General features: G+C 57.2%; 1 protein-coding gene across 1 annotated transcript in view; it reads right to left on the bottom strand.

The window, feature by feature from the left end:
- The window catches only part of HMCN2 (hemicentin 2), a 173,956-nt gene that overhangs the window by 21,740 nt on the left and 124,394 nt on the right, over window positions 1–27,822 (bottom strand). Inside the window, exons 55-83 of the mRNA XM_018055981.1 lie at window positions 26,917–27,030; window positions 26,104–26,291; window positions 24,973–25,069; window positions 24,076–24,237; window positions 23,781–23,894; window positions 22,815–23,017; window positions 22,040–22,121; window positions 20,186–20,317; window positions 17,091–17,234; window positions 16,839–16,998; window positions 16,626–16,750; window positions 15,578–15,761; window positions 12,632–12,729; window positions 11,840–12,106; window positions 10,898–11,088; window positions 10,358–10,439; window positions 10,125–10,261; window positions 9,408–9,549; window positions 9,120–9,264; window positions 8,207–8,334; window positions 7,250–7,406; window positions 6,342–6,463; window positions 5,582–5,746; window positions 4,208–4,315; window positions 3,858–3,992; window positions 3,361–3,495; window positions 2,621–2,811; window positions 1,525–1,738; window positions 481–615 (exon numbers count right to left, since the gene is read on the bottom strand). Of these exons, the coding sequence (XP_017911470.1) occupies window positions 481–615; window positions 1,525–1,738; window positions 2,621–2,811; window positions 3,361–3,495; window positions 3,858–3,992; window positions 4,208–4,315; window positions 5,582–5,746; window positions 6,342–6,463; window positions 7,250–7,406; window positions 8,207–8,334; window positions 9,120–9,264; window positions 9,408–9,549; window positions 10,125–10,261; window positions 10,358–10,439; window positions 10,898–11,088; window positions 11,840–12,106; window positions 12,632–12,729; window positions 15,578–15,761; window positions 16,626–16,750; window positions 16,839–16,998; window positions 17,091–17,234; window positions 20,186–20,317; window positions 22,040–22,121; window positions 22,815–23,017; window positions 23,781–23,894; window positions 24,076–24,237; window positions 24,973–25,069; window positions 26,104–26,291; window positions 26,917–27,030 (4,257 nt within the window). The remainder of the gene's footprint in view (window positions 1–480; window positions 616–1,524; window positions 1,739–2,620; window positions 2,812–3,360; window positions 3,496–3,857; window positions 3,993–4,207; window positions 4,316–5,581; window positions 5,747–6,341; window positions 6,464–7,249; window positions 7,407–8,206; window positions 8,335–9,119; window positions 9,265–9,407; window positions 9,550–10,124; window positions 10,262–10,357; window positions 10,440–10,897; window positions 11,089–11,839; window positions 12,107–12,631; window positions 12,730–15,577; window positions 15,762–16,625; window positions 16,751–16,838; window positions 16,999–17,090; window positions 17,235–20,185; window positions 20,318–22,039; window positions 22,122–22,814; window positions 23,018–23,780; window positions 23,895–24,075; window positions 24,238–24,972; window positions 25,070–26,103; window positions 26,292–26,916; window positions 27,031–27,822) is intronic.

Raw genomic sequence — 27,822 nt, 5'->3', positions numbered from 1 at the left:
GTGCTGAAGGTCAGCGGGTCAGATCTCATTCTACCTACACTCGGGGCATCTGGGCATGCTAAGTCGCTTCATTTGTGTCCGACTCTGTACAGCCCTATGGACTGTAACCCACCAGGCTCCTCTGCCCAAGGGCTTCTCCAGGCAAGAATACTGGAGTGGGTAGCCAGGGCCTCCTGCAAGGGATCTTCCTGACCCAGGAATTGAACCCTCAGCTCTTAGGTTCACTTGCATTGGCAGGCGGGTTCTTTACCATTAGTGTCACCTTGGAAGGCCAGGGACATCTGGGGAGGGTAAAAAATCCTGATGTCGGGGCCTTGGGTGAAATCTGGGCCTCGGGGGTTTATGAAATCCCCCAGGAGATTCCAAAGCCCAGCCAGGGTGGAGAGGTACTGATTCAGAGATTAAGAGGCTGGTTTCTTAGAAAAGCCACTAGACTGGGTCAGCAGAAGTCTGGAGAAAGACCACGGGGTCACTCCCTACCCTTCACGTGGACGAAGCTGACTGCCTGCACGCGGCCCACTCTGTTCTCCGCCCAGCAGACGTAGGTCCCGCTGTCCTCTCTGGTGACTGCCACCCGCTGCAGCGTGCTGCCCCCGTCCTGCTCGGACACCCCTTCTGTGGCAGAGAAAGAGACGCCCCGTGGAGCTCTGGGTTCAGGGTGCTGGGACCTCCTGCCCGGAACACTTGACTCAGGCCTGGGTATTCAGCAGGTGCTTCACGAAGGCACAGTGTCCCTTTCCCTGCTGGAAGCCTAAGCAAGTCAGACCCGATCATGGCAGGCACAGGTCATGTTATGTGGTTGAGCACCTGCCTTCTCTCATTTTCAAGTTCACGCTGAGTTTGATGAGTGGCCCAGGTTAGGTCTTTGGGGACCTATTAACACGAGACACTTGTAGAGATTATGCCATGATTTACACACAGATAGGTGCTAGGGCCAGCCTTTGATTTCCCTGTCATCATTAGACACGTCCCTACATCAGGAATAAGGGCAAGTGCTTAGCAATTCATCCATTCAACAGACACTTGATGAGCACCTACTCTATATACCATGGGGCCTGGAGAGACCTTGCTGTTGCCCAGTCACTAAATCGTGTCCAACTCTGTGACCCCATGGACTGAAGCTCACCAGGCCTCCTTGTCCCTCACTATCTCCCCAAGTTTGCCAGGTACGTGTCCATTGAGTTGGTGATGCTATCCAACCCTTGGGCCTCCTGAAATAGTGCCTGGGGTGCAGGTGGGAGGAAACAGCCCCCCAGGAAAGGCGTTTGCTGAGAGGCTGGGCTGGAGCTCAGTCCCTGTTCCCAGCCTGGAGGTCTCCAGGGTTGAGACTTTTCTGCAGGTGGCTTCTTGTCGGGTCTGACCTGTGACTGGTCACGTAGGGCCACGTGTGTTTGCCCTGTCCCCGCCACGCAGGGCCAAGCTGGAGACCTAGAACCCACAGGCTGACTGGCACTCTCTTCCCCATCCTCTTCAACCTCCCAGGGTCCCGGGTCCCTGTCCCACCCGCCTCCAGCAGGCCGAGACCTGTGACCAGCTGGTTGTTGATGGTCCAGCCTATTCGGGGTGTAGGGCTGCCCCGGGCCGCACAGCGAAGCCACAGCTTGTCCCCGAGGCGCAGGCTGCGGTCGCCAGGCAGGGTGGTGAAGACAGGCAGGGCCAGGATGGTGAGATGCACTCGGCGGCGGGCACGACCCACGGCATTCTCAGCGGTACAGGTGTAAGTGCCAGCGTCCTGGCTCTGTGGGCAAAGGAATGGGTCAGCCTGAGAACTGCTCCTTCTCCAGCACGGGCCAGAATGTCCCCTGGGGACCTGCTCCCCGGAAGGTTCCCGTGGACCATGGTGCCTAGACAGGCAAAGTGACTTGCCCCAGGTCACACAGCTGGCAAACGGCTCGGCTTCACCGGTGCACCTCCCTGCCACCTTCATATGGCTAGGCACTGGTTTTCTTTCTTTGGACCATGCCTGTGCAGTTTGCCGGATCTTAGTTCCCCACCCAGGGACGGAACCCGTGCCCCTTGCTTTGGGAGCACAGGGTCTTAACCACTGGACCTCCAGGGAAGTCCTGGTTATGTGCTTTGATGAAGTAAGATTTATATTTTAAGGCAGGACAAGGAAAATGAAACATCAGATTCTCTCTCTGCTCCCCAGGAACTGGCCACAGAGGTCCTGATTCAACTCTCCACCCGCCTCTTGGCAACAGCATGTCTTGAACACCTGGGTACACTCCGAACCGCAGTTTCCTCATCTGGTTGTTTAGTCACTAAGTTGCTTCTGACTCTGAGACCCCGAGGACTATAGCCCACCAGGCTCCTCTGTCCATGGGATTTCCCAGGCAAGAGTACTGGAGTGGGTTGCCATTTCCTTCTCCAGGGGATCTTCCTGACCCAGGGATCGAACTTGGGTCTCCCACACTGGCAGGCCCATTCTTTAGCACTGAGCCACCAGGGAAGCACTTCCTCATCTGTAGCGGGGGTGATAATACCTGCTTGCCCCGATTCTAGGATTAAGAAACGGCACGGGGCTCAGCACAGAGCATGACACACAGGAGGTGCGCAGCAGGCGTCTGCAGCCCCTGCAGTCACTATCATCTCCCTCTGCTCCCAGGGGCCAGACCCTCACCTCCGAGTTTTTCACCAACAGCTCCCCGGAAGGCTGGATGGTGAACTTCCCCTCGGCTCCGGACACAGGCTGGCCATCCTTTTCCCAGGTGACCTTAGGCTCGGGGCTGCCGGTGGCGGTACAGGGCAAGAGGGCGTGGGCGCCCTCGGTGATGGACAGGTTGGGGAGCCCAGTCTTGATCGTGGGTGGGACTGTGGGGGGAGGGGAGTCCGCTCGGGGACTGGGGCTGGCCTGGGGTGGCTTGCCCCTGTCCCAGTGCCCTTGGCAATTGGCACGCCCTCAGCCCCTTCTTCCGCCTCACCTGCTGCCCTCCCGCCCACACCCCTGTCCCCTGGTCATAAGCCATGGCCGTGGCCTGCACAACCTGGGGATTTCTCGCGTTTGGTGAAGCTGTGATGCAGTGGCCCCATTCACACGCTTGCACACACAGGGACTAACACCACAGAAACGGCTGTTGCTACTGCAAAGCCAACGTGAACGAAGAACAGCCAGACTCGTTTCCCACGAGAGGCCAGAGGAAGCAGAGGACCGGAGTTACTGTCTGAAGCCAGACCTTGGGTGCGAAACTGGGAGAAGTGTGCCTTGAATTCCTTCTAGAACCACCAGCCATGCTGGAATAGGCATGGACGCAGGGACATGCCCCACCTGGGACCAGAGCCAGGCAGAGACCGGAGGGGCTCTCAGGAGTCTCAAAGCCCCTGGCTCACTGGGGTCCACTTTGGTCGCCCCCCCGGGCCCACCTTGCACCACCAGCCGAGTCTTCCCCACGGCACTGCCTGCGCTGTTCTGGGCAAGGCAGAAATAGTTCCCAGCATCTTCTGGGCTGACATGGATAATCCGCAGCTGTCCACTGGGGAGGACCTGGGTACCGGCCCCTGGATTTGGTGGGGAGGAATTGGGAGCTGGTGGCTGGGGCAGCAGGACCCCCGGGGAGGGCAGGAAGGCTGCTTGGGTGGTTTGGTCTGACCAGGCAAGTGACTTGCTGTGGCCACAGGCTGACCGGGGGACAGAGTGAGCCTGGAAGCTGGACCCAGAGCCCGTCCAGGCTGTCCCCCTCCTCAGTCCCCCATCCCAGCCACCGAGCGCTCAGGCAGAATGAAGGGCTCTGGGCTGGTGAGGGAAGACAGGAGGGCAGGAGGTGGGTGCCATGCCCCTGGGCAGGGCACAGGCTTTCCAGAGCTCCCTGCAGGAGTGGGCAGCCCCGGGACAGGAAGGAGGACCCCAAGAGGGCACTCACCTGCAGGCACGCTGAGCCCCTCCTTCTGCCAGGTGATGCTTGGCCGAGGGATGCCCGAGGCCTCGCAGGGCAGCAGCACCTCCTCCTCGGCCACCGCCCAGACCACACTGGGCAGTGGCTTCACCACTGGGGAGGCTGCAAAGGAACAGGGCGGCAGAGGTCCCTGGGGACACCTCCAACCAGGGGGTGTCTGAGCACCAGAGAGAGAGGCTTCTAAAGGGAACACGGGGTTCTGGAAACCTCGGAGGGAGGACATAGGCAGGCTGAGTCTTTTCTCCCAGAGAATCCCCTAGCCCTCCACCTGCTCCCCTGCCTCCAGGGCCACAGCTGTCTGGCCTGGGGACACTTACCTTGCACAGTGAGGACCACGTGCTTGTGGGTCATGCCTGCGGCATTGCGGGCCGTGCAGGTGTAGCGGCCACTGTGGATGGGGAGGGCCTGCCCAATTTCCAGGGCCCCTGTGGGTGGGAATGGGGCACAGAGAGGGGTGAGGGGACAATGGACATCCCAGGGAAGAAGCCAGCTGGGCTCTTACACATCCCACCCTGGTGTCTCTGTTGCAGGCCACTCAACCTGCCTCCCTGCCCATTTGTAAGGAGCATGGGGGAACCTGGGCCTGCCTCTCTCCCTGCCCAGGGCATAACATGGGAAGGTCCCTTCCGCTCTCTGCATCTTCCAGTCTCTGGGCCAGGTGTGCAATGTGGAATCACATAGAATGGTATTTAGGCCTTTCTGGCTGTGATGTGCCTGAATCTGCCACTGCCCCACCTGGAATCCCTGGCCCACCTCCACCTTAGCAAGGTTCCACAGGCCTTCACCCTGCTATCCTTGTTGTGCTCTGCTCGAAATTTGCCTCCTCCAGGAAGCCCTCCTGGGCTACCACCTCCTCTGTCCTCCCTTTGCCCTCTCTCCCTCAGTCTTGGCTGCTCAGTGAACACCATTTTAACTTTCCCAGGCTGTAAGCTGCACCTTAAGAGTCAGGTAAAGTGGTTTCTAAATCATCCCCTGTAGACCCCTGAGGGCCTCCTGAGTGGGCAAGGGAAGTGAGGCCTGCCTGACTCTGAACCACTTTGCAGCACCCACCCCAGCTCCAAATGGAAGAACCTAGCTTATCTCACGTGTCTGGCTTCCTCATAGCCACTAGTCAGAAGGAAGAGTTCTATTGCTTTGAAAGAGTTGGACAACTACAGATCTGGCCAACGGTTCACACACTTTAGGATTTCCCTAACCAATCAGCTAACAAATACATTTAATTTGGAGAATCCCCGTAAAGTTGCCAACTTTTTATTTTGACAAGCAAAGACACTTAAGTCACATCTACTACTACTTAAGTTACATAACATCTACTTTCACCTGAATTTCATAAAAACTTTCGACCCCAAATTATTAAGAAAAGCACGGTTTCAGGATAAAGGACAATTCTAATGAGCTAAAACCAGCTTTATGAAAACTCTCATGTAGCTCTTATCTTTCTCATTTTGTCATTAAGCAGCCCCGATTTACCAGCTAGCATCAGGGACCGACTGATGAACATCAACACTCCAGTGACTGGACTGGGAGACTCAGAGAGGGTCAGAGGGTTCCCCCAGGTCACACAGTGAGGGAATGGCAGAGTCGGGCCAGAACTTTCCATCTTGCTCAACCACCAGGCCCCAGGGGGCTGCCTTCACGGCCTCTGCCCAGTGTCCCCTCCACAGAGGTCCACGTGGCTCACCCTTACTCACCAGAAGGAGACACACGGTAGCCGCTCCCTCGCACCCCCAGCCGGGTGCCTGCTTTGCTCCAGGACACGACTGGGGCCGGCACACCCGTGCTGTGGCACGTGAGGACCACGGGTGCCATCATGGTCACGGTGAAGTCTGTCTGATCGTCGGCAATGGCAGGAGGCACTGAAACACAGGTCAGGGCTTGAGGTCCCCTGGGGAACGCAGAGCCACGGGGCCAAGCGGATGAGAAGGACAGACAGACCAAGACACAAGGGGACATCAGTGATGAGATCTGAAGGAAGAGCAGGTATTGCCTGGGTGAAGGGAAGACTGTTCCCTGCAGAGGGAACAGCATGTGCAAAGGCCCCGAGGTAAGGAGCAAAAAGCTGAGCTGAACCTGGGGGTCAGCAGGGGTGACCTTGTGAGCCCAGGTGACACTTGAGCTTTCTATCCTGAGGGCAGTGGGCAGCCATGGTGGGAGGGGCTTTTATCTGGGGTGATGACAAGGTCAGATTTTGGTTCAGAACATTCTGGATTTAGGGAGAAGCCTCTCTTACAAGCTCCCACAGGCTGTGCTGGAGTTGGGTTATGTCAGTGTGGGAGGGCAGGATCAGAGAGGGCTTCCTGGAGGAGGTGATTCAGGAAGCAAAGAAATACTCGGGGGAACCCTCAGGTCCTTGCAGGTGGAGAGAGCGCCCAGGAGAGAGAGACACTGTCCTCAACCTTCACCCCTGACTGTGAACTTCCCGTAAACAGTCAGCCCTGACCCTGAACTCACCATGAACCGTCACCCAGTAGAGCTTGCGGGCCTCACCCACTCCATTGCTCGCCACACACTCAAACAGGGCTGAGTCCTGGGGTCGGGGGGCTTCAAGGAGCAAGGCGTTGGAGGGCAGGAGTCTGGACGGACAGACAGTCATCTGCTAAGTGACTGGCTTGGCTGACCTGAAACCAGCCAGCCATGGCTTCCCCGCCGAGGGAACTTGGAGGCAGGGCCTGTGTCTCCGGACTGTTCCCCTTCCCATATCTGGCCCCCAGTGCCGACTCAAAAAGTTTCTCCTAGAATTTCCACCTCCTAAGGTCTAGCTGTTGAGTTTGTGGGTGGTTTTAACATCTGCGCCTGGGTTTCTCCATAATTCTAGAGAGTTTTCTAAAGTCACCACCTAGGATAACTTCTGCAATACAACCACATCCAAAGCCCTGATTAGAACTGCTTGTGTCCACTGAATGCCTGTTTCGTCACAAAGCTCCACGAGGACCTGGCACCTAACACAAGAAATACCTGGCGAATTCACTGCTGAGCTGGCTCCCTCAGTCCTCCCAGGGATCAGTTCAGGATCAGACTTGAGAGACAGGGAGACCGAGGCTGCTACAGGCTCTACGGGTTCAGTCTCGGCCAGCATGAACTTAGGCTTCTAGGTGGGTTTTTAAATAGTGACTGAAGTGGTTTCAAAGGCCATATATTCCCCATTATGTCCCCAATGCCCCCACCTCCTACTGAGCATGTCCTGTAAAGACCTCCTTGCCCCTTGAGGTCCGGACACAAAAGTTCTGGTGCTGGCTTTGGTGAGTGAGACCCAAGCACGTCCCTACCTCGGTTTCGACCCAGCTCCCTGTCTGTGAGATGGGCAAGCCCTCCTCCACCCTGAGGATCTCACAATGTCCGCAGAAGGACCAGCTCAGCACCTGTAGGCGCCCTGCTGCAGGCGGAAGTCCAGCTTCTGTCCGTCCTTCCACCAGGCCACGATAGGCTTGGGGCAGCCACTGGCCTCACAGGGCAGTGAGGCTGGGCTGTGAGCCGTCAGGGTCAGGTTGGAGGGGCCGGGGGCGATGGCTGGAGGCTCTGGGGAGAAAGCGGTGATCAGGAGACAGGGTGTAGGATGTGGGTGGGGCTGTGCCCAAAGATGAAGTCAAGGAGCAGGGTTTACTCTTATCCCCTTCAACCCACCCCCGAGGAAGCAGGGACCAGGAGGCAAGAGAAACTCCACGAGTGGGTCTTCCAATGGGCTCCCAAAGCTGGGGTGATGGGACCTTTGCTCACCCTTGAGGTTGGTGTCTCCCTAACTGCCTCTCCTTGAATGGGGCCTCCAGGGCAAAATTCCCCAGCAGCCTGCCTGAGGCCAGGGCTCAGCTGCCTCCACCAAGGTAATCAGTCAGACTGAAGAGCAGATTAGAGCCTCTGGCTCAGTGACTCTGAGTGTTAGACAGCCTGTACATCTTTTATCACTCAATATAATAGTATAGTAGTAAGCGTTCTCTGGTGGCTCAGATGGAGACCCGGGTTCCAACCCTGGGTTGGGAAGATATCCTGGAGAAGGAAATGGCAACCCACTCCTGTATTCTTGCCTGGAAAATCCCATGGACTGAGGAGCCTGGTAGGCTATAGCCCATGAGGTCGCAGAGTTGGAAACGACTGAGCGACTTCACTTTCTAGTAAGCGTATATGTTTCCATAAAAATAAATATGCATCTTTGAGTATACACACTCAAAACTTTTAACCAATGGGCTTCATAGTCAAAAAACATTTGGAGGCCATTGCTCTTGGCTCCTGACAGCTAGGATGACCCAGAAGCTAAGCAGGACCCGGCCCTGACAGGGAGCGGGTGCTGAAGGCAAAAAACACACCTTCCCTCATCTACCTACCGAAGACCCGCAGGTCACGACCCTGCAGATCAGAACCTGCAGGATTGGATGCCAGGCAGAGATAGTGGCCAGCGTCCTGGACGAGGACTGGCTGGATCCTCAGGGAACCTTCAGGCAGAACTTGAAACCTGGAACACAGGAGGGGACCCCTGGTTGTGTCCCCAGCAAGACCCTCCCCTCGGTCCCTCACTTTTCCAGAAAGAGGGTGCTAACTTGGGAGTCCTGAAGGTGTGAGGCCAAGGTCGGGGTGGGGTGGGGGTCACGGCCATGGGCAGCAACCCACATGGCAACCTAGAATCAGAAAGGGTGAGTGGGGCTTCTTCTGGCCTTCCATGCTCCCACCTTGACCCGGCCTCTCCCCAAGAGCCAGCAGGCAATGGTACCCTGACTCCTGAGAACAGCCTCTAGATCAGGTCTGGCAACTGCCCTTTCCAAGGGGCCATGTCTGTACTCTGTGACCTCACCCATGGCCACAGCCGATTGGACTGGGGACAAACACGCCCCGCAGGCTGGGCCAATGGAATTCTCTGCCCTGGGAATTCGGAACTGGGATTCACAGCTCTCCAGGCTCTGCAACTTGTGTGAATGGAGGCGTTATAACTTGGGCGGGGTGGGAGGCTGGTGGGGGAGCATCCCTGACCTGTTCACAGAGAAAGAAGGTATAGAAAATTGATCTGAGGGACAAAGAGGCTTGAAACCTGCACACGGAAACAGAGATTAGCAAGCAAGAGTCAAAACCAGACACAGACAGACAGACAGGGGTTCTCAGGCCCTTAACCAATGGGCATGTCTGCCCTTGGGTTCTGAGAAGACCCATGTCCTTTCTGCTCCAACTGCCCAGGTGGGTTTCCATTTACAACCTGCAGAGAGGTACCTGAGCCCCTCCCTAAGGCCCTCCCTTGCCAGCACCCACCTGGAGCTCCCGAGATCCAGGGGGACCCCATCCTTCCGCCAGCTCACGAGGGGCCGGGGGGCACCATCTGCCTGGCAGGGCAGCAGGGTTGTCTGGTTCACGGAGGCATTCACTGTAGGTGGTCCTGGCTGGATGGTGGGCACCACTGGAGGAGGGGCACAGAGGCAGCAGGTGCTGGGGGTCCGTCGCTCTCCAGAGGGTGGGCAAGGAGGGGCACAGAGGGAGCAGGTTCTGGGAGTCCGTCGCTCTCCGGAGGGTGGGCAGGGCGGGTGGGGTGGGAACACTCACTGTGGACCTCCACGTGGAAGGCCAGGCTGGTGCTGCCCGCCGCGTTGTGGGCAGTGCAGCTGTAGTCACCGCTGTCGGCCGTGCTCAGGGCCTGTAGCTGGAGGAATCTGCCCTCCTCGGGGAACTGGGTGTGGGCATCTGCCTGGAGAGATCCCCCCAGGATGGCAGACCCTCATGAGTGTGAGCCAGCCCCCCGGGCGGCAGGGTCACGGAACCAGTGGGACTGGCCCGCAGCCCCTGCACTTGTGCCCAGCTGAGGACTCTCTGGGGAAACAGGCTCCTTTGGGAGGGAAAGGCATCCTCCCTGGAGCTCTGCCTTTGGGCCTGTTGCAGGGGGCTCATGCTCAGAGCAGGAGCTGGAGCCTCCCTCAGATCTACAATCCTTGAATCCACAGCCGCAAATGGGCCGCATTTCAGGGGTGAGCACAGAGAACTTCAGGAACGGGCCCCAGGCCACACAGTCATGAGGCCTGGCTCAGATAGGCATCAAAAGTCCTGGGCAAACCTTAGCCTTGTCTCAGTGGCCCCATCACCAATATGAGGCAATAATAATATAACAATTTAACAGAGTGGAGATATAATTTAACAATCAGGAGAGCAGGTATGCACAGTGCTGGCACCGAACAGGCTCCTGGCACCTGGGAGCTAGTCTGCCCAGGGTCTGGGGCCCAAAAGGGACAGAAGGCAGTGCCCCAGGGTGCCCAGCCTGGCACCCACCTGCAGCAGGATGCCTTCTCGGTGCCACTCGATCTCCGGTGCTGGGTCTGCCTCCACCGAGCACTCTAGAACCAGCTGTCCCGGGGCCAGGCCAACCACAAAGCGGGGGCCATGGGGCCCAATGACATTTGGGGGGGCTGGTGGGGCAGGCAGAGAGGGCATGAGAGATGGACTCGCCTCTGCCCTGTCTCATCCTGCCTTCCTCTCCTGCCCCATACCTCGGCACCCCATACCTTGAACTCTTATCCGGAAGCTCTTCTCAACTTCACCGGCAGGGCTGTGGGCCAGGCAAGTGTACAGCCCAGCATCGCTCACCTGGGGATGGAGCAGGGTGACCAGCTGCCTCTGGCCCCCGCCTGCCCGCCTCCTGACCTGGCTTTCCACTTACACAGCTAAGGGCCCAGGACTCAGACTCAGGCCTATTGCCTGCCACCCGACCTTTGCCACCAGCCCATTCTCCTCTCTAGGACTTTCCTTCCCTTTTACTGCCTCACCCTTATTTCAGGGCTAGAGCAGAGCTCGCCTCCTCCAGGAAGTCCCCCTTGATTGTACCAGTTGTTTTCTGGTTGGGCTAGGGATTTATCTGGTTTCCACATCAGCCTTAGGTCAGACCTGACTGGGGGTTCCCAAGGGCATGGCTCCGGGCCAAGGGGGTCATCTTCACATCCTCACACCCTAAACAAAAGTGGAGCTTGGCCGAACCTTGCCGAGTGCCGCTGGGCCCCGCCCCTCCCCTCCGTAGCCTCCTCCCGTGGCAGCTGGGGCAGCCGCACCTGCACACCCTCCACCCGGAGCACCCGCCTGGCCCCTTGGCCATCCTCTGGCCTGCTCAGGGCTTGCCCATCCTTGTGCCAGGTGATGTTGGGTGCGGGGGTGCCCCGGGCATCACACAGGAGCTCCAAGGGGGTTCCAGGGGTCAACAACAGCTCTCCGGGCTGGCCTGAGTCCTCGATGTAGGGGGGATCTGCAAGACACCCCACCCTGGGTCAGCCTTGGGGGCCGTGCCAGGAGCACTGGGAGCTGGGGCTCGTCCCCTCCCCCATCACCCAGATGCTGACAGCAGGCGGGGCTGCAAACAGGCGGTGGTGACCGTGTTACTGCTGCCGCTATTTAGCTCTTCACTCGTGTCCAAATCTTTGCGACTCTATGGACTGCAACCCAGCTGGGTCCTCTATCCACGGGATTTCCCAGGCAAGAATACTGGAGTGGGTAACCACTTCCTTCTCCAGGGGATTTTCCCAACCCAGGGATCAAACCCATGTCTTCTGCATTGCAGGCAGATTCTTTACCATGGAACCACCAGGGAAGACCTAGTGATGGTGTTGGAGGGTCCTAAAAGCATCAGACCATGGGCTCATCTGCCTGGAGCAATTATCTGTGCTTTAAAACCAACCAGGAAACAGTATGGAGATGCATCTTTTCAATGTGGCACAGCTCTTGCAAAATCTTGTGCTTGAGACCCAGAGCCCTGAGACCTCAGTGGCTTTTTTCCTGCTTTACAAGGTTTGGGTGATGAGACTGGGGGGCACAGCCCCAGGGGAATGAAGAATCTGGGCCCCCAGCCACTGCAGCCAGGTCAGCAAGACCTGTTCCCTAAGCCCCAAGCCTCTGGGGTGCTCACCTCCCTCACTACCTTCTCCATCGCTCCCCCACACCCTGAGGACCCCCTGCCACCCCCAGCCCAGAAAAGCTGGCACTGGGGGCAGGCGACTCACCCATCACCATCAGCTGAAAGTGCCTCCTGGCTTCCCCCGCCTCGCTCATGGCCACGCAGGAGTAGGTCCCCGCGTCCCCCGCTTCCACTGCCTCCAGCAGCAGGCCAGGCCCATGCTCCAGGCTCTGGGGCAACAATGGTTCCCCATCCTTCACCCATGACACGAAGGGCAGGGGGCTTCCCCGGGCTTCACAGGGGAGGAACACCGGGGAGCCACGGACCACTGCCACGTCATTCTGGAACTCGGCCGGCTCCAGGACAGGGGGCACTGTGCAGAGCCAAAGAGTGAGTCAGTTCATTTGATGCCAGGTGGCCCCTGGGCCTTTGCACAGACTGTAACATTGGCCAGAGTGCCCTTCTCCCAGTCTATTGCTTCTCATCTCCAATCCATGACTTAGACCTCACCTCCTCCAGGAAGCCTTCCCTGAAACCCCGAGGCCAGGTGAGGTGCCCCCTCTGTGCTCCCTGGCATCCTCTCCTTCCCCTGGCATCACCAGTCGCCTGGAATTTTAATTGTCTTTCTACAGAGCTGTTTTCCTCACTGACCTCCTAGTGTCAGTGGCCACCTCTGCTCACTGCTGTATCCTGGGTGAGGCCTGGCACACTCGTGTCCGAGAACCACTTGTGAGATCAATGGAAGAGTGACTGAATGAGCCAGAGGCTGTGTGTGTGCCCTGCCTTGACATCCCTGAGGGCCAGCCCTCAGTTCCACTCAGAGGGGAGGGGCGGGGACAGGGCCCTGATTCTCACCCCTGAGGCCAAAGGACCTGGTAACCCGCCCCCTGCTCCGTACCGTGCACCTGCAAGACGAAGTGCCTGTTGGCCACACCTGCTGGGCTCGCGGCCACGCAGGTGAAGGTGCCCGAATCCGCCAGCTGCACCTGGGAAATCCTGACGCCCTCGAGCAAAGGGAGGGACGAGAGTGCGGGGGAGAAAGAGAGAGAGAGACTCAGACCCCGTTCTCTTCCATCCCGTCCCCAACAGCTCACCGGCCAGAGGGGTGGGGCTCTGAAACATACACCTGACCACGTCCTGCCTCTGCTTAAACCCCCAGAATGAAGCCCAGACTCCCCACCTCCACCCCTGCTGCCTTCTCTGCCCAGCTCACTCTGCACCCAGACTTCCTGCTTCCCAAATTCTGAAGCTCCACCATCCCTCCCCAGGGCGGCCTGCTATTCCCACCCCTTTCTTCTAGACAATTCTGCTCAGCTTTCAGGACTCATCAGACATCTCTACTCACTGTCTCCACTGCCTGAACCCCACTGTCTGTTGAATCCCCTTTCACCCTGACCACTCCTCCTGAGTTGCCTTTGTCAACGTCCACAGTGACCCTGAAATGCCTGTTGTATCCACCCTAATGCTGGCAACCTGGGCACAGCCCACACTCGCTCCCCGGGGACTGCAGCCCGTCCTGGCTTCCAATACCACCTGTTTGTGGACCATCTCCAAGCACCTATTTCCTAAACTCCCAACTAGAGTATCCAGTGCCTGGTTTTCATCTTTCCTATGTCCAAGAATGTCTCCAACCAACATGTGGGAGGAGAGCCCAAGTCTCAACCCTCAACCTGCTCCTCCCACTATGGACCCGTCTCAGAAAACGGAAACTCAGCCTTCCAAGTTTCTGGGATAAAGAGCCCAGAGCCCTGCTCAACTCCTCCCACCATCTCTCCTCTCTCCACGACACCACTAGCTGGACCACCGCCACCACCTCCGTCACGGGGCTCTGACCCAGGGCCCCCCACCGTGTCTCACCTGGATTATGACTGAAGCCCCAGAAGACCCTCCTACTGAGCCCTCAGCCCTACAGTCTGCCTACAGTACAGTCTGCCATCCACTCTGCAGCCTAGGTCACAACCCCAAATAAACAAAAGTAGAAGCTCAAGTGGATACTACGGTGCCCACAGCAGCATTATGTTCACATTTCCCAGCATTATTCACACAACTGCTGACACGTGGATGCGATCCAAGTGTCCACTGACGAGTGAGTGGATGGCCAAAGGAAATGTGTTCTACACACACCGTGTGATATTATTCAGCCTTAAATATTAGGGTGGAAAGTTTGACACAAGCTACAACGTGGATGATCCCTGGGTCGTGAAGATCCCCTGGAGGAGGAAATGGCAACCCACTCCATTATCCTTGCCCCACGGACAGAGGAGCCTGGCAGGCTCCACAGGGTCACAAAAAGAGTAGGATATGACTTAGCGACTAAATGACAACATGGACAAATCTTGAAAACTGATGCTAAGTGAAATAAAGATGTCACAGAGGACAATTATTGCATGATGCCACTTACACGAGGGACTTAGAATAAGGCAAATTCATGGAGACAGAAAGTACGATGCTAGGTGCCAGGAGATGGGGAGGGGGTGGGGAATTGGTGTTTAATGGCTCAGAGCTGCCGTCTGGGAAGATGCAGAGGTCTGGAGAAGGACGATGGTGGTGGCTGCCCAACAGTGTGAATGTCCTCAATGCCACTGGACAGTGCGCTTACAAAGGCCAGATTCTCTGTTATGTGTTCAGTTCAGTTCAGTCGCTCAATCGTGTCCGACTCTTTGCGACCCCATGGACTGCAGCACACCAGGCCTCCCTGTCCATCACCAACTCCTGGAGTTTACTCAAACTCATGTCCACTGAGTCTGTGATGCCATCCAACCATCTCATCCTCTGTCATCCCCTTCTCCTACCGCCTTTAATCTTTCCCAGCATCGGGGTCTTTTCCAATGAGTCAACTCTTTGCATCAGGTGGCCAAAGTATTGGAGTTTCAGTTTCAACATCAGTCTTTCCAATGAATACTCAGGACTGATTTCCTTGAGGATTGACTGGTTGGATCTCCTTGCAGTTCCAGGGACTCTCAAGAGTCTTCTCCAACAACACCATTCAAAAGCATCAATTCTTCCATGCTCTTTTATGTGTATTCTACCACAGACACAAAAGTCGAGCCACATCACGAGGCCTCTCCGTTGAAAACCCTTCCAGGGCTCCCATTCTCTCCTTAGGAAAACCCAGGTCTTTTGAAGCACTTACAAAGCCCTATGTTGCCTGACAGACCTTCCCTTCACCGACCCTCCAAATCTGTTCCTGGAACGCACAGCCACATGCCCACCTCAGCGCCTTTGAACCTGCTCTTCCCACCTGGAAGCTCTTTCCCATGGAATCCACTCACCTCCCCTTCTTACCTCCTTCCACATCTGCTCAGGTGTCATCTCTTCTGAGTGCCTACTGCCAGCCACCCTAAAATTGTGCCCTCCACGGCCACTTCCTACTCCCTGACCTGAGCACACATCTCTTATGACAGGTCGCTTTTATACTCGTTTATTTACCATCCCCTCAATTGCAGAAGCAGAGGCTTTGTCTTTGCTCACTGCTCCACCCCAGTGCCTGGAACTGCACCTGGAACAGCAAGCACTCCAGAAGTGCTGAATGCGTGAAGACTTTGCTCAGGCACCTTCCTCCAGGAAGCCTTCCATGATTTCTCCTACCAGGGCTAGGCTGAGTCAGGTGCAACTGGATGTCATCACCTGGATCTGTGCCTCCCCTACTGGGCTGTGAAAACCTGAGGGCAGAGGCCACTTTCATTTCTGGAGTTCCATTTGGATCCTCTTGTTCCCCTCGTCAAAAACTTCCATATGTTTATATTATTTTTAGTCTAAAAGCCATTCAGTTGTGTTTTTAAGCAAGCTGTTTGAGCAGGATGTCTGGGATACTGGCTGGTGGGCTGGGGAACCACTGCCTTACCGGAGGGTGCGGCCAGAGCTGTGGAGGTGGGTGCGGTGGGAGAGCGGAAGGGGCAGGCCGTCCTTGAGCCAGCTCACGTGGATAGGTGGGGAGCCCCGGACGGGGCACGCCATGCTCACCAGATCACCAAGCCTGTGCACCAGGGTCCCTGCACCCTCTGGCCCCTGATCGATGGTGGGAGGCACTGGTGGGCAGGCAAAGAGGAGAGAAGGAGCAGTGACGGGGTCAGAGAGCTGGACCATAAAGAAGTCTGAGCACCAGAGAACTGATGCTTTTGAACTGTGGTGCTAAAGGAGACTCTTGAGAGTCCCTTGGGCTGCAAGGAGATCAAACCAGTCCTTCCTCAAGGAAATCAGTCCTGAATATTCGTTGGAAGGACTGATGCCGAAGCGCCAATACTTTGGCTACCTGATTCAAACAGCTGACTCATCGGAAAAGACCCTGAGGCTGGGAATGATTGAAGGCAGGAGAAGTGGGCAACAAGGGATTAGATGGTTGGATGGCATCACAGACTCAATGGACAATGAGTTTGCCCAAACTCTGGGAGATGGTGAAGGACAGGGAAGACTGGCGTGCTGCAGTCCATGGGGTTGCAAAGAGTCGGACACGAGTGAGCGATTGAACAACAGCAACAACAAGAGCGAGGGGGTCAGGGGAGGGGAGGTGGGCTCCCCCCAGGGAAGTCCCAGGAGATGGCACTGATACCTAGACCTCTGCCACTGCAATCACCACGTGGCAATCACCACACGGTCTTGGAACCACATCCACTCCCAGTGAAGATGACACCCACGGTGTCTCTCCTTTATCCCCTGACTTGCTCGCTGTACCCCTGGAGCAGTTGTGCACCAGCCTGAGGATGAGGCAGAGGCCCAGAAAGGCCAGACGGGCCTGGCTCACAGAGGGGGCTTGGATGGGGGTTCATCAGGTGCCCCCCATCAGGGCCCTGTCTGCACCCTCCAGATGCCCCAGTGGAGGCCCCGTGTTGGCTGGGCTGCTGCCATCCTGGGACAGCTCTACTGCCTGCCTCTCCTCGCCCTCGGCTGCTCACCCAGCACGTTGACAGTGTGGAGCCTGGCGTCCTCGCCGGCTGCGTTGTGGGCCACGCAGGTGTAGGCGCCCGAGTCCGAGGCCCTCAGGCCCTTCAACACCAAGGAGCTGCCATCCAGGTAGAACCTGTCACGGGGAGAGAGAGCCGGAGGCAGGTGTGTGAGGACATGCAGGCTCGCCTCCTGGGATGGGGAGGGTGCTGGCCGGGCCTTACCAGAGGTGGGCACCCATGCTTTCGTCCAGCGGGCTGCCATCCTTCAGCCAGATCACGTATGGGGGAGGCTCCCCGTCGGCCTCACAGTCCAGCTGCACGTCCTGCCCCTCCAGGACACTGTGCTCTTGAGTGGTGCCTGAGCTCCGGATCCGGGGGGCCACTGTGGCAGGGGCTGTGGTGAGGCCCTGGGGCAGAGGCTGGGGTTGGTGTGGGGGGCGTGGGACACGGGAGGGGCTCAGGGTGCGGACGTACCCAGCACGGCCACCACGAAGTTCTTGCGGGCCTCAGCCTGGGTGTTCTCGGCCACGCACGTGTAGGTACCAGCCTGGTCTGGCTGCAGGTTACTCAGCTGGAGGCGGCCCCCCCGGGAGACCATGCCACGTGCCATGCTGCTCTCTGCAGGAAGGAGGGGCAGGCCTGGACGTCACCTGCTCAGACCCATCACCCCAGGTGCCATCATTGGGCCGAGACACAAAAGTCACGTGACTCCCTGGGAGGGTGGTTGATCCCCACTCACAAGGCTGGAAACACCCTGGGAACCCTTGAATTACCCACCCTTTTCTTATGCTCACAGGGAAACTGAGGCCCAGACACATCACAGCCTTCCCCAGCCTGGGCGCCTTAGATTGCACCAGTCCTTATAACCAGCCTCTCTATACACCCTTCCACTGGGGACATTTCTCCCCAAGGGATCCCACTGCCTTTACTGTCTAGGACTTGCTCCTCTTCCTGTTGACTCTCAGGCCCAGCTCATCTCCCACCTCCTTTCCAATCTTTCCCTCCACCCCCGTGGATCACAGCAAACCAGCCACTCACTGACTTTGATGTGAGTCAAGCGAGGGGCTCCTCTGAGCCTCTGCTCAGGCGGCGCACCCCCCAAGACTGGAATGCTTCCCCCTCGTGTTCTCCAGTGGCACCTCTACCCCAAAGCCTTCTCCAGCTGCACCAGCCCAGGCTGATCTGCCCTCTCTCAGATCCTCATCTGTCCAGCCAGCCCTTCAGCACAAAATGTATTGAGCAACTACTACAAATCCAACAGTGAGCTCAGGAATCAAAGACAGGTGAAATGTGGTCCCTGTCCTCAAGGAGATCAAAATGCATCAGAAACAGTGATACAGGCACAAGCCTGTGTGCCCGGCCCTGTGGAACCCGACGGAGCCTGGAGAGGCGAGGCCAGGCTTCTGGAGGAGGCGAGTCTCGGCTGAGACTGGAAAGTGGGTCTGAATCAGCCAGGTGAAAGTGGAGGTGGTTCAGGGAGCCCAGGGTGGGTATTTCAGGAAGGAAACAGCATGTGCCAGGAGCTGAAGGCCAGAGAGAAGAGAGTCCAGAGCAACTCCACTGCCAGGCGTATATCAAAGAGGAAGGAAAGCGTACGCCACGCACTTGTACAAGAACATTCACAGCCGAAGGTGGAAACAACACAGACGTCCATCGACTGGCAGATGGACACACAAGACGTGACAGATCCACACAGTGGAACGTTCAACCATAAAAATGAATGAAAAAAACACGTAAAGAATGAGAAACTGACACGTGCGACAACACGGATGAACCTTGGAAACACGGTGCTAAATGGAACAAGGGGCCACGTGTTGTGACTCCACATGTGACATGAAGTGTCCAGAGCAGGCAAATTTATAAAGACAAAGTAGGTTAGGGGCTGTCTAAGGCTAGAGTGGCTATGAGTGAAGGTAATGGGTAAGGGATTTCCTTTGGGTGATAAACATGTTCCAAACTATAAACAGGAAGGTCCTACTGTATAGCACAGGGAATCGTTCAATACCTTGCGATAAATCGTAATGGAAAAGAAAATTAAAAAGTGTGTGTGTGTGCATATATATATATATATATATATATAGGCATGCATACATTCAGTTGTGTCTGACTCTGCACCCCACGGACAGTAGCCAACCAGACGCCTCTGTCCATGGGATTCTCCAGGCAAGAATACTGGAGGGGGCTGCCATTTCCTTTCCCAGGGGATCTTCCCCACCCAGGGATCAAACTCACATCTCCGGCAATGACAGGCAGATTCTTTAAGATTCTTTACGACTGAGCCACCTGGGAAGCCTACACACACACACACACACACACACACACACACACATAACTGAATCACTTTGCCGTACAGCAGAAATTCACACAACATGGTAAATCAACTCTACAACTATACTACAATAAACGAGGAAAAATAAAATATACAGTTTAAAAAATGTTCCAAAATTGATTGTGGATATGCTCTGTGAATACACAAAAAACAACTGAATTATACATTTTAATTGGGTAAACTGTATAGTATGTGAACTGTATCTCAGTAAAGCTGTTATTGCAAGAGACAGACAGACACAGGCATACGCAAGGAGCTGAGAGCAGCTGGGTCTGTCTGGAGCATGGAGCAGGATGGAGCGGGGTGGGCCTGGCCAGTGGGCCCTGGCCCCGAAGGGCCTCCTGGGTTGTGGTCCTGAGGACTGCAGCCACGGAAGGATTTTCGACAGATAACTGACACACCCAGCCCCGCCCTTTGCCATCCCTTCTGCCCCAGTGGAGCCTGCAGTGAGGCCCTGGACGGGGCCCGGGAGAGGAGTGTAGGGGCTGTGCCCTCACCCAGGGATGTGGACCACAGGGGCTGAGATGGGAAGGCCAAGGGTGGAGAGCAGGGCTGGCCCCAGAGATGTTTATGTTGACAAGACGAAGCACCTACTGACTGATGGGCGGGTGGGTTGGGGGAGAGTAAGAGTGGGGCAAGGATGCAGACCTGGATGGGGGTGACCAACAGCTGGGCTGGACAGAGCTGAGGTGCTGGAGGAAGAGCAGCTTTGGGGGCCAATGCGGAGCCCAGGGCCAGGCCAGCTGTACCCCCAGCACCCACTCTGTGTTTCTGTCTTGTGGACACAAACATAGGAGCCACCAAGCCCCCATGTGAATGGTCCTCAGTGTTGGGATTTCAAGGCCAACAGGGTTGAGAGACAAATGGGGGAACGGATCAACAAGGTGCTGCCAGGTTTTGATTTTGCCAAGCAAATAAAGTTACAAACCCAACTATCCCCTTCTGCTTTCATTGCCATTTCATTAAATAAAGAAATTTGTTGTTGCTGTTTTAGTCGCCAAGCTGTGTCTGACTCTTTTGTGACCCTGTGGACTGTAGCCTGCCAGGCTCCTCTGTCCATGGGATTTTCCAGGCAAGAATGCTGGAGTGGGTTGCCATTTCCTTCTCCATGGGATCTTCCTGACCTGAGGATCTAACCTGTGTCTCCTGCATTGGTAGGCAGGTTCTTTACTGCTGAGGTACGGAGAACCCCAAGTGAAGAAATACTTGGCAGCAAAATGATAAGGACTGATGGACTCACCGACAGGTATCCTGTCCTTCAGCCAAGTGACAGTAGGTGCAGGGACCCCGGTCACATCACAGTTCAGGACCAGGCGGCTCCCAGCCACCTGGCTCACCGACTCCGTCTCTGGGTTCTCAAATGTTGGGGGCACTGCAGGAGAGAAGCCAGATTCCCAGAATCTTATGATTCTGCCCCCTACTTCCTTCCTCTTGGGCCGATCAGGGATGCCTGAGAAGCACTTCCCTGTGGTTAGGAGCTGACATTTTATGTTTTGCTATTGATGCAGATATGAGTTGTTTTATCCACAAATGTAAATATGACCAGCAGCTGGCTATTTCAAAACATTTACAAAGCAGAGCCCAGAGGGGGACCACTTAGCCCAAGGATGGTAAATATAAGACTATTGCACCAGCAGGCGTTAACCTATGCCAGGGCAGACATCACTAATTGATCCCAACACTCTCTCCTGCTCAGCCAGCATGAAGTCATGCACCACAGGCAGCCACCGCCAGTGGAACACAGATGGCTGTGCTCAGGATGAAACATCTTCTCTCTGAAGGGCCAGACATCCCACCCTCTCCCTGTTCATCAAGGTGGCCATCAGGAGAAGGAGCTATGGGCTTTAAGTAGCAGCAGACCTGGTATCAATAATTTTCAATACCGGTATTCAGGATGGTCAGGGTTGGATCCATCCACTGTCCCCGTGGGACGGAAGCTGCAGGCTTTGGCATCTGCAGCAGATAGCTGGTGTCTCTCTACCTGTCCTTCCCATCTCGCACAGGGTCACTCGGGCAGAAACTACATTTCCCAGTCTCCTTTGCAGCCTGCTGTGGCCAGCTGCTCAGGTTCTCTGTGTCTGCTCATTTCTGCGTCACCAGCTGGGATACAATGCAATGTGTGTGTGCTGAATCACTTCAGTCGTGTCTGACTCTTTGTGACCCCATGGACTCTAGCCTGCCAGGCTCCTCTGTCCATGGGATTCTCCAGGTAAGGATACTGGAGTGGATTGCCATGCCCTCCTCCAGGGCATCTTTCTGACTCAGGGATTGAACCTGAGGCCCTTATGTCTCCTGCGTTGGCAGGCAGTTTCTTTACCCCTAGCGCCACCCGGGAAAGCCCAAAGATGCAATGCAGACAGGGGCAACCCTTGGCGAATGGGAGATCAATAGGATGGAAGGATCTTGGTCCCTAAATTAGCATTTGGTAAGTCCAGAGCTACCCTCCAGCCCAGATGCTCACTTCTAGGCTTTTGGATGAGAGAGGTAAACCTCTCTCTTCCTTCATGCACTATATTTTGGGGTCTTTTTGTTACACAGCTGTCTTTTCCCTAACTGACACAACATCTGACCACAAGAAAATCTGGCCAAGCCTTCATCCCTTGCTTCCCTAGGCAGTTCCAACAAGCTCTCCCTTCACCCCCAGCTTGAGCCACACCCAATTAAATGCCCATCTGTGTTCCACCTTGGGCTGCTAGGGCAGGTGCCTCAGGGTTCAGGTGGGGAGGACATGGTCCCAGGACTCCGAGGTCTGCTCTCTTAGGGCTCTGTCCCAGTGCTCCCATCCTGGGCCCGGTGCTCAGCCATAGACAGTCATGGCAGACCATAGATGGAGCACTTTCTGCGTGCCTAACAGGCAGGTCCTATCTTTGGCTCCTTTTACTGAAGGTAAATCTGAGGCTCAGAGGGACAAGGTCACTCAGAGCAAGTCATCAGTGGAGTCCTGTTCCGACCCTGCTCTCTTCAATTCCAGATCTTGTGCCCTAAACACTCAGCAACACACTTCGCTTTTTAGCCACTGCCCTTCCCATCCTTGGTAGTTCCATGTGCTGCCGGGGGTCTCACAGTGGTGCTCGCAGGCTGGTCCCCAGCTTACCCTGGACCGTGAGGCTGAATGCCCGCATGGCCTCCCCGGCTGCATTGCTGACTCTACAGCTGTATAAACCTTTATCCGACACCTGGGACAGAGAGAGCACGTGATGACAGTGTGCATGCGGCTGCGGTGGGCTCCCCAAAAACCTCCAGGCCCCAGAACCTTCCAGAGCAGGACTCCCCAAGTATACTGGTCATGCCTGGGAGGCCCAAGGGGAGATGGGACCTTCTGGCCTCTGCCAAACCCTAGAGATGCAGGAGGGACGAGAGAAGGTGGGTGCAGAGGACCCAGACCTCGCCCTCCCCGGGGTCTGCGTGTCAGCTGAGCCGGGGGAGAAGGCTCCCTCACTGTGGGGATGGAGCTGAACCCAGGGGGGTCCTGGGTACAGTTCAAGAGCAACAGCGAATATTCACCCAGTGAACACTCGTGGGCATCTAATCCACACCAGGGACGGGGGTGGGCAGGTGGAACCGAGTCCCCGGGAGTGATAACCAGAGGGGCCTGGAGAGGCTTCTGGATCCCGGGGAAACAGGCAGGCGGCAGGGCCCGGATCTGCTCGAAGCTGTTCTGTGGGTCAGTGTTGAGCCAGACCTGGGGTTCAGTGCCCTTTCCACATCTCCCACCCCCGAGGCTGCTCATGACCTTGGACTGGGGTTCTCTAGGCCGAGGAGGCAGCAGGCCCCACATCCTGCCACCCAGCTGCCCGCCTGCCCCTGGCACACAAGGAGGTGGCATCTCCAGGGCTGCCCAGGGCCGCCTGCACCTCCAGACAGCTCACCTGGGCATCCTGGATCTCCAGCCTCTGCCCGCCCAGCAGAGCTTGGAATCGCTCTGGCAGGACCAGGGGCTGACCATCCTTCTGCCAGGCCACAGTCGGCTCGGGGAGCGCGTCTGTCTCACAGCTCAGGACGGCCTTGTCCCCCGCACTCACCAGGACCACATCCTGGGGTCTGCTGGGCGCCTGCCGGAAGGTGGGGGGAACTGGGGCAGGAGATGAGCTGAGTGAGGAGCCGAGGCCTTCCCCTGTCTTCCCCTACATCCCTGCAGGTTAACCATCTATGGAGAGAAAGGGTCACACAGCAGACCCCACCCCAGGGGATTGCAGTGACCCAGGGGGCTGGACTAAGAGAATCCAGGCCAGCATACCGAGGACCTGCTGGGTGACCTGGGAAGTGTCTCTTGCCCTCTCTGGGCTCAGCCTCCCAGTTGGGGTACATGCATGCTGAGTCACTTCAGTCGAGCCTGACTCTTGCAACCCCATGGACTGTGTGGCCCACCAGCCTCCTCTGTCCATGGGATTTCTCAGGCAAGAATACTGGAGTGGGGCTCTGTTTCCTCCTCCAGGGGATCTTTCTGACCCAGGGATTGAACCCTGCATTGGCAGGCGGATTCTTTACCAGTCAGCCAAGGGAAGCCCTGGCACTGGGCTAAATGCTCACATACCACCATCTAATCCTTAAACCAACCATCACCTTATAGTGATGGGAGACTCAAGGCTCAGAGAGGAAGAGTGACTTGCCCAAGGTCACAGAGCAAGGAAGCACACAGCTGAATTTCAAACCCAAGGGCGTCCGAGTCTAATAACCAGGAACCTAACCCCACGGTGCCCCTAGACACCACTGCAGCAGACGGCACAGTGTGTCCCAGGCGCCGGCGGCCCCTCTCCTGACTGTGCTGGTGGAGGGGTGTGAGGCTGATGGAAGGAGTGGGGGACAGTGCAGGTGGGGAAACAGACGGCACGTACCCAGCACGCTAAGCTGCACCAGCTTCTGGTCTCGGCCAGCGGCGTTGAGAGCCTCACACATGTACATCCCGGAGTCCAAGAGCTGAACCCGAGTCAGCTGCAGGGTGTGGGTGCCTGCAAGGGGTGGTGGTGGCGGGAGCCAGCGCTTGGCACCAGTGGACAGGCCCCAATCCCCAGACCCCACATCCACAATCCTAAAGCCCTCCCAGACCCCCAATTCTATCCCAGATTTGGGGAGGCTACTCAGCTTCCCCATAGAGCCTCCGAGCTGGACCCTCAGCCTCATTTTACCCACCAGGCAGGAGGAAGAACTCTTCTCCCAGGGGGAGGGTCCAGCCGTCCTTGTACCAAGTGACCTCGGGGCTGGGGTGAGCATGGACGTCACAGGGCAGGGAGACGCTGCTGTTGAGGGTGGTGGTGATCTGCTCCGGGTTCAGACCTGCGATTCGTGGTGGGACTGTCCCCGCGGGGCCACCGAAATAAAGAAAGACGTGAAAATACAGACTGGCAGGGAGCCGACGGCCACAGGGTGACGCACGCGGCCTTCCGGGGGTCCTGGCGCTTCACCCTCCTGTTCGTCTTCCTCATCTTGTAGAGGAGAACGCAGAGCTCAGAGATCAGAGAGGGAGAGTCATTTTTCCAAGGTCACTCAGCTGCTCAGTGGCAGGGCCAGAATATCCATTCAATCAGGCGTGAGTCCTAGACCTGAGCCCCCAGTGCCGTCATCCTCCTGCCCCTGAGGCCACAGCTGCCCCACGTCTGGAGCCAGAGCCCTCAGCCCCTGAGATGCACGTATCACAGGAATGCAGAGGTTGGGAGGGCCGACTCGGGGGCGGGGGGACCCCCACTGAGTCTCCGAGCCTGTTTCCACGGCCCTAAAATGGGGCCTACCTCTCGGCTTTGAGCCCAGGAAAGTAAGTGCCCTTATAGTAAGTGATCGATCGTCGTGCTGGAAAGACCTCGTTCTTCTGAGAGCCTCCGAGGTTGCTTAAGATGGTCTAGTGGCCAGGGTCCCCCAGAGCTCTCTGTCCTGGGGTAAGGCTGGCACAGGCCAAGGGCCCAGGACGCTGGAAGGGCCACGGCGCTCTGCCTGCCTGCCTGGTGAGCCCACGGGGTACGCCAGAGCCAACCCAGAAGACCAGCCCTTGCTCATCTGGGGAACCCGAGGGGGCTGCCCGCTTGCCCGGCTCACCTTGCACCCTGAGTGTGAAGAGCTTCTCTGCGGAGCCTGCTGGGTTCTCGGCCACACACATGTAGCTGGCAGCATCAGCCACTTCTGCCGTGGAAACCTGGGGGTGCATGTCGCCAGCCCGATGGCTCTGGGCCCCCCCAGGAACCGCGAGGGCTCCCTCCCACCCATCCCAGGCACGGCCGGCACCAGGCGGAGCCCCCTCAGAGGACCACCTTTGTCTACACGGAGCAATGCTTAGGGGAGGTCACCCCACGTCCAGCCAGGGCTTCCTGTGACATTCGGGGCTGTGAGGCTGACAGATGAGTCCCTGTAGCAAACTGGGCGATGACAACCGTCCCCTCCCCAACCCCGAGAGGGTGCTCTGTGCTCTGCTGGGCTCTGGGGGCCCCGTGTAGGGGTGTCTGGATGCTGGGGGCCCGAGGTGCTGCCTGAGGTCCCAGGTGCCCGCACAGCTCTGTGAGTATCCGACGGCCTTCCTAAGGAAGGCTGCCCAGCGCCACGCTGGCTGTAGGTGTGCCAGTCTCTGCTCCTTTTCAGGGGCCACAAGCAGCCCTACAAGGCTCCTCACATATGATTCTTTGGTGAATTAAATAAGCAAAAGTGAAAGAAAGTGAAAGTGCAAGTCGCTCAGTCGTGCCCGACTCTTTGCGACCCCATGGACTATACAGTCCACAGGATTCTCTACTGGGTAAGGTAGCCTTTCCCTTCTCCAGGGGACCTTCCCAACCCAGGGATCAAACTCAGGTCTCCCACATTGCAGGCAGATTCTTTACCGGCTGAGCCACAGGGGAAGCCTAAGAATACTGGAGTGGGTAGCCTATCCCTTTTCCAGGGGATCTTCCCAATCCAGGAAACCCTGAATTAAATCCCAGGGGTTCCAACACAGTTCCAAGCAAAGAGCTTCAGATGATGGCAGTTCATTGGTCCCCAGACAAACTGAACTGAGTCGCTGCAGCAGCTATCCTTATCTATTTTTTGATCTTGCCACAGGGCATGTGAGATCCTAGTTCTCCAACCAGGGATTGAACCCAAGCCCTTTATGGGAAGGAAGGCAGAGTCTTAACCACTGGACCGCCAGGGAAGTCAGCCCCTGCCTTAAGCCTGAGCAGGGGTTGGGGGGGTCGCCCTGACCTGTAAGATTCGCCCGCCTTCCAGGACCTGCAGCCGTGGGCTTGGGGAGAAAGGCAGCCCGTTCTGGAGCCACGAGATGGTGGGTGCAGGGCTGCCCAGGGCTGGGCAGTACAGGCTGACGGTGCTGTTGGCGTTGACGGTCACCTCCTCTACAAGCGCCACCGTTTCACCCAGGATCACAGGTGGGGCTGGGGGCAGGGAGAAGAGGGTGAGGAGTGGGCAGCCTCCTTGGGAAAGGCCCAGGAGGAGCAGGGCGTGGAGACGAGAGCTCTTGGTGCCAGGTGCTGGCTGGGGCTCCTTGAACCCTGCCCACCAAGCCCTTCCGAGCCCTGAGACGGCTAAGGAATCTAGGGCACAGAGAGGGCTGTGATTCACTCAAGGTCACACAGCTAGCAAGCAGCTCATGTGTGCTGAGTCACTCAGCCGTGTCCAGCTCTTTGCAATCGCATGGACCGTAGCCCGGCAGGCTCCCCTTTTCCTGGGATTCTCCAGGCAAGAATACTGGAGTGGGTAGCCATTCCCCTCTCCAGGGGATCTTCCCAACCTGAGGATGGAACCCATGTCTCCTTCCTTGCAGGCGGACTCTTTACTGTCTGAGCTACCAGGGAAGCCCCAGGAAGCAGCTCACTTGGAATCTGAACCTAGTCCAGTCTGGTTTCAGAGTCTGAGCTCAAAAGCCCTGCATCATTCACTTTGGAGAATGGCAGGACTACACCTGCTCTCTACTTGGGCCCCCTTCTGGAGGTGGGGGGCCCTCGTGGGGCCTTAGACCTGAGCCTCCCACCCTGCCCACCCCCAGGCCAGGCCACTCACTCAGTACCAGCAGCTCGTAGTGCAGCCAGTCCTCGCCCACCTCGTTGGAGGCCCTGCACGAGTACCTTCCCGCATCCTCCGCCCGTACCAGGGGGATCTGCAGGACCCGGCCCCCTGCAGGGACATGGGGGAGACAGAGGTCTGAGCAAGAACCAAGCAACCCGCCCATTCCCCTGGAGGGGACCTGGGACACATCACCGCTCCACTCCCCTCACTTAACCTGTGACATGCAGAGAAGCACCTGCCGTGCCCGGGTCACGGGTCGAGAGGGTCAGGTAAAGCGCAGTAATGGCTTGCTCTGTGCCAGGCCCTGGGCTGAGCATTCCCCCGTGCTGTCACAGCTCCCATCTTACAGATGGAAAAACTGAGGCTTCCTAAGAGTACCTGGCAGGGCTGAGCCCAGCTCCTCGATGAAGGCAGAGAGAAGAGGCAGAGAGCTGGGCACATGTCTGGGCAGAGGCTCTCAGGAGGCTGGAGTGGTTGGAGGTGGGGGCTCTTGAGGGGTGTCACCTGGGACCCTCTGTGATCAAGAGCCAGCCAGGGCCAGACTCTGGCATCGAGGGGGCTGGAACTGGTGTCTAGCAGGAGTGGGGTCAGGGTCACTGTGCGCTCAGGATCCTGGGTTGGGGGTGGCCGACCCAGGATGTGACGGGCTGTGAGCAGGATTAGAACCAGGCACTAATTATATGCAGAGCCAAGGGATGGTAGCCTGGACTAGGGAGGCTGCGGCCATGGTCAAGGGAGAGGTCACTTCATGTGTGAGATTAATCTACGATCAGGGCCAGAATTAAGGTCAGCTGTGACTAGGAGCACTGTGTGCCCAGGATTAGGGGTCCTGTGGCCAGGCTCAGAGGCCAGTGGTGGGACTGGATGTCGGCATGTGACTGAGCTCTTTGTGTCCCCAGG

The sequence above is a fragment of the Capra hircus genome, chromosome 11 (assembly GCF_001704415.2).
Source record: "Capra hircus breed San Clemente chromosome 11, ASM170441v1, whole genome shotgun sequence".
Classification (NCBI taxonomy): Eukaryota; Metazoa; Chordata; class Mammalia; order Artiodactyla; family Bovidae; genus Capra; species Capra hircus.
This window is presented reverse-complemented; position numbering and strand designations above follow the sequence as displayed.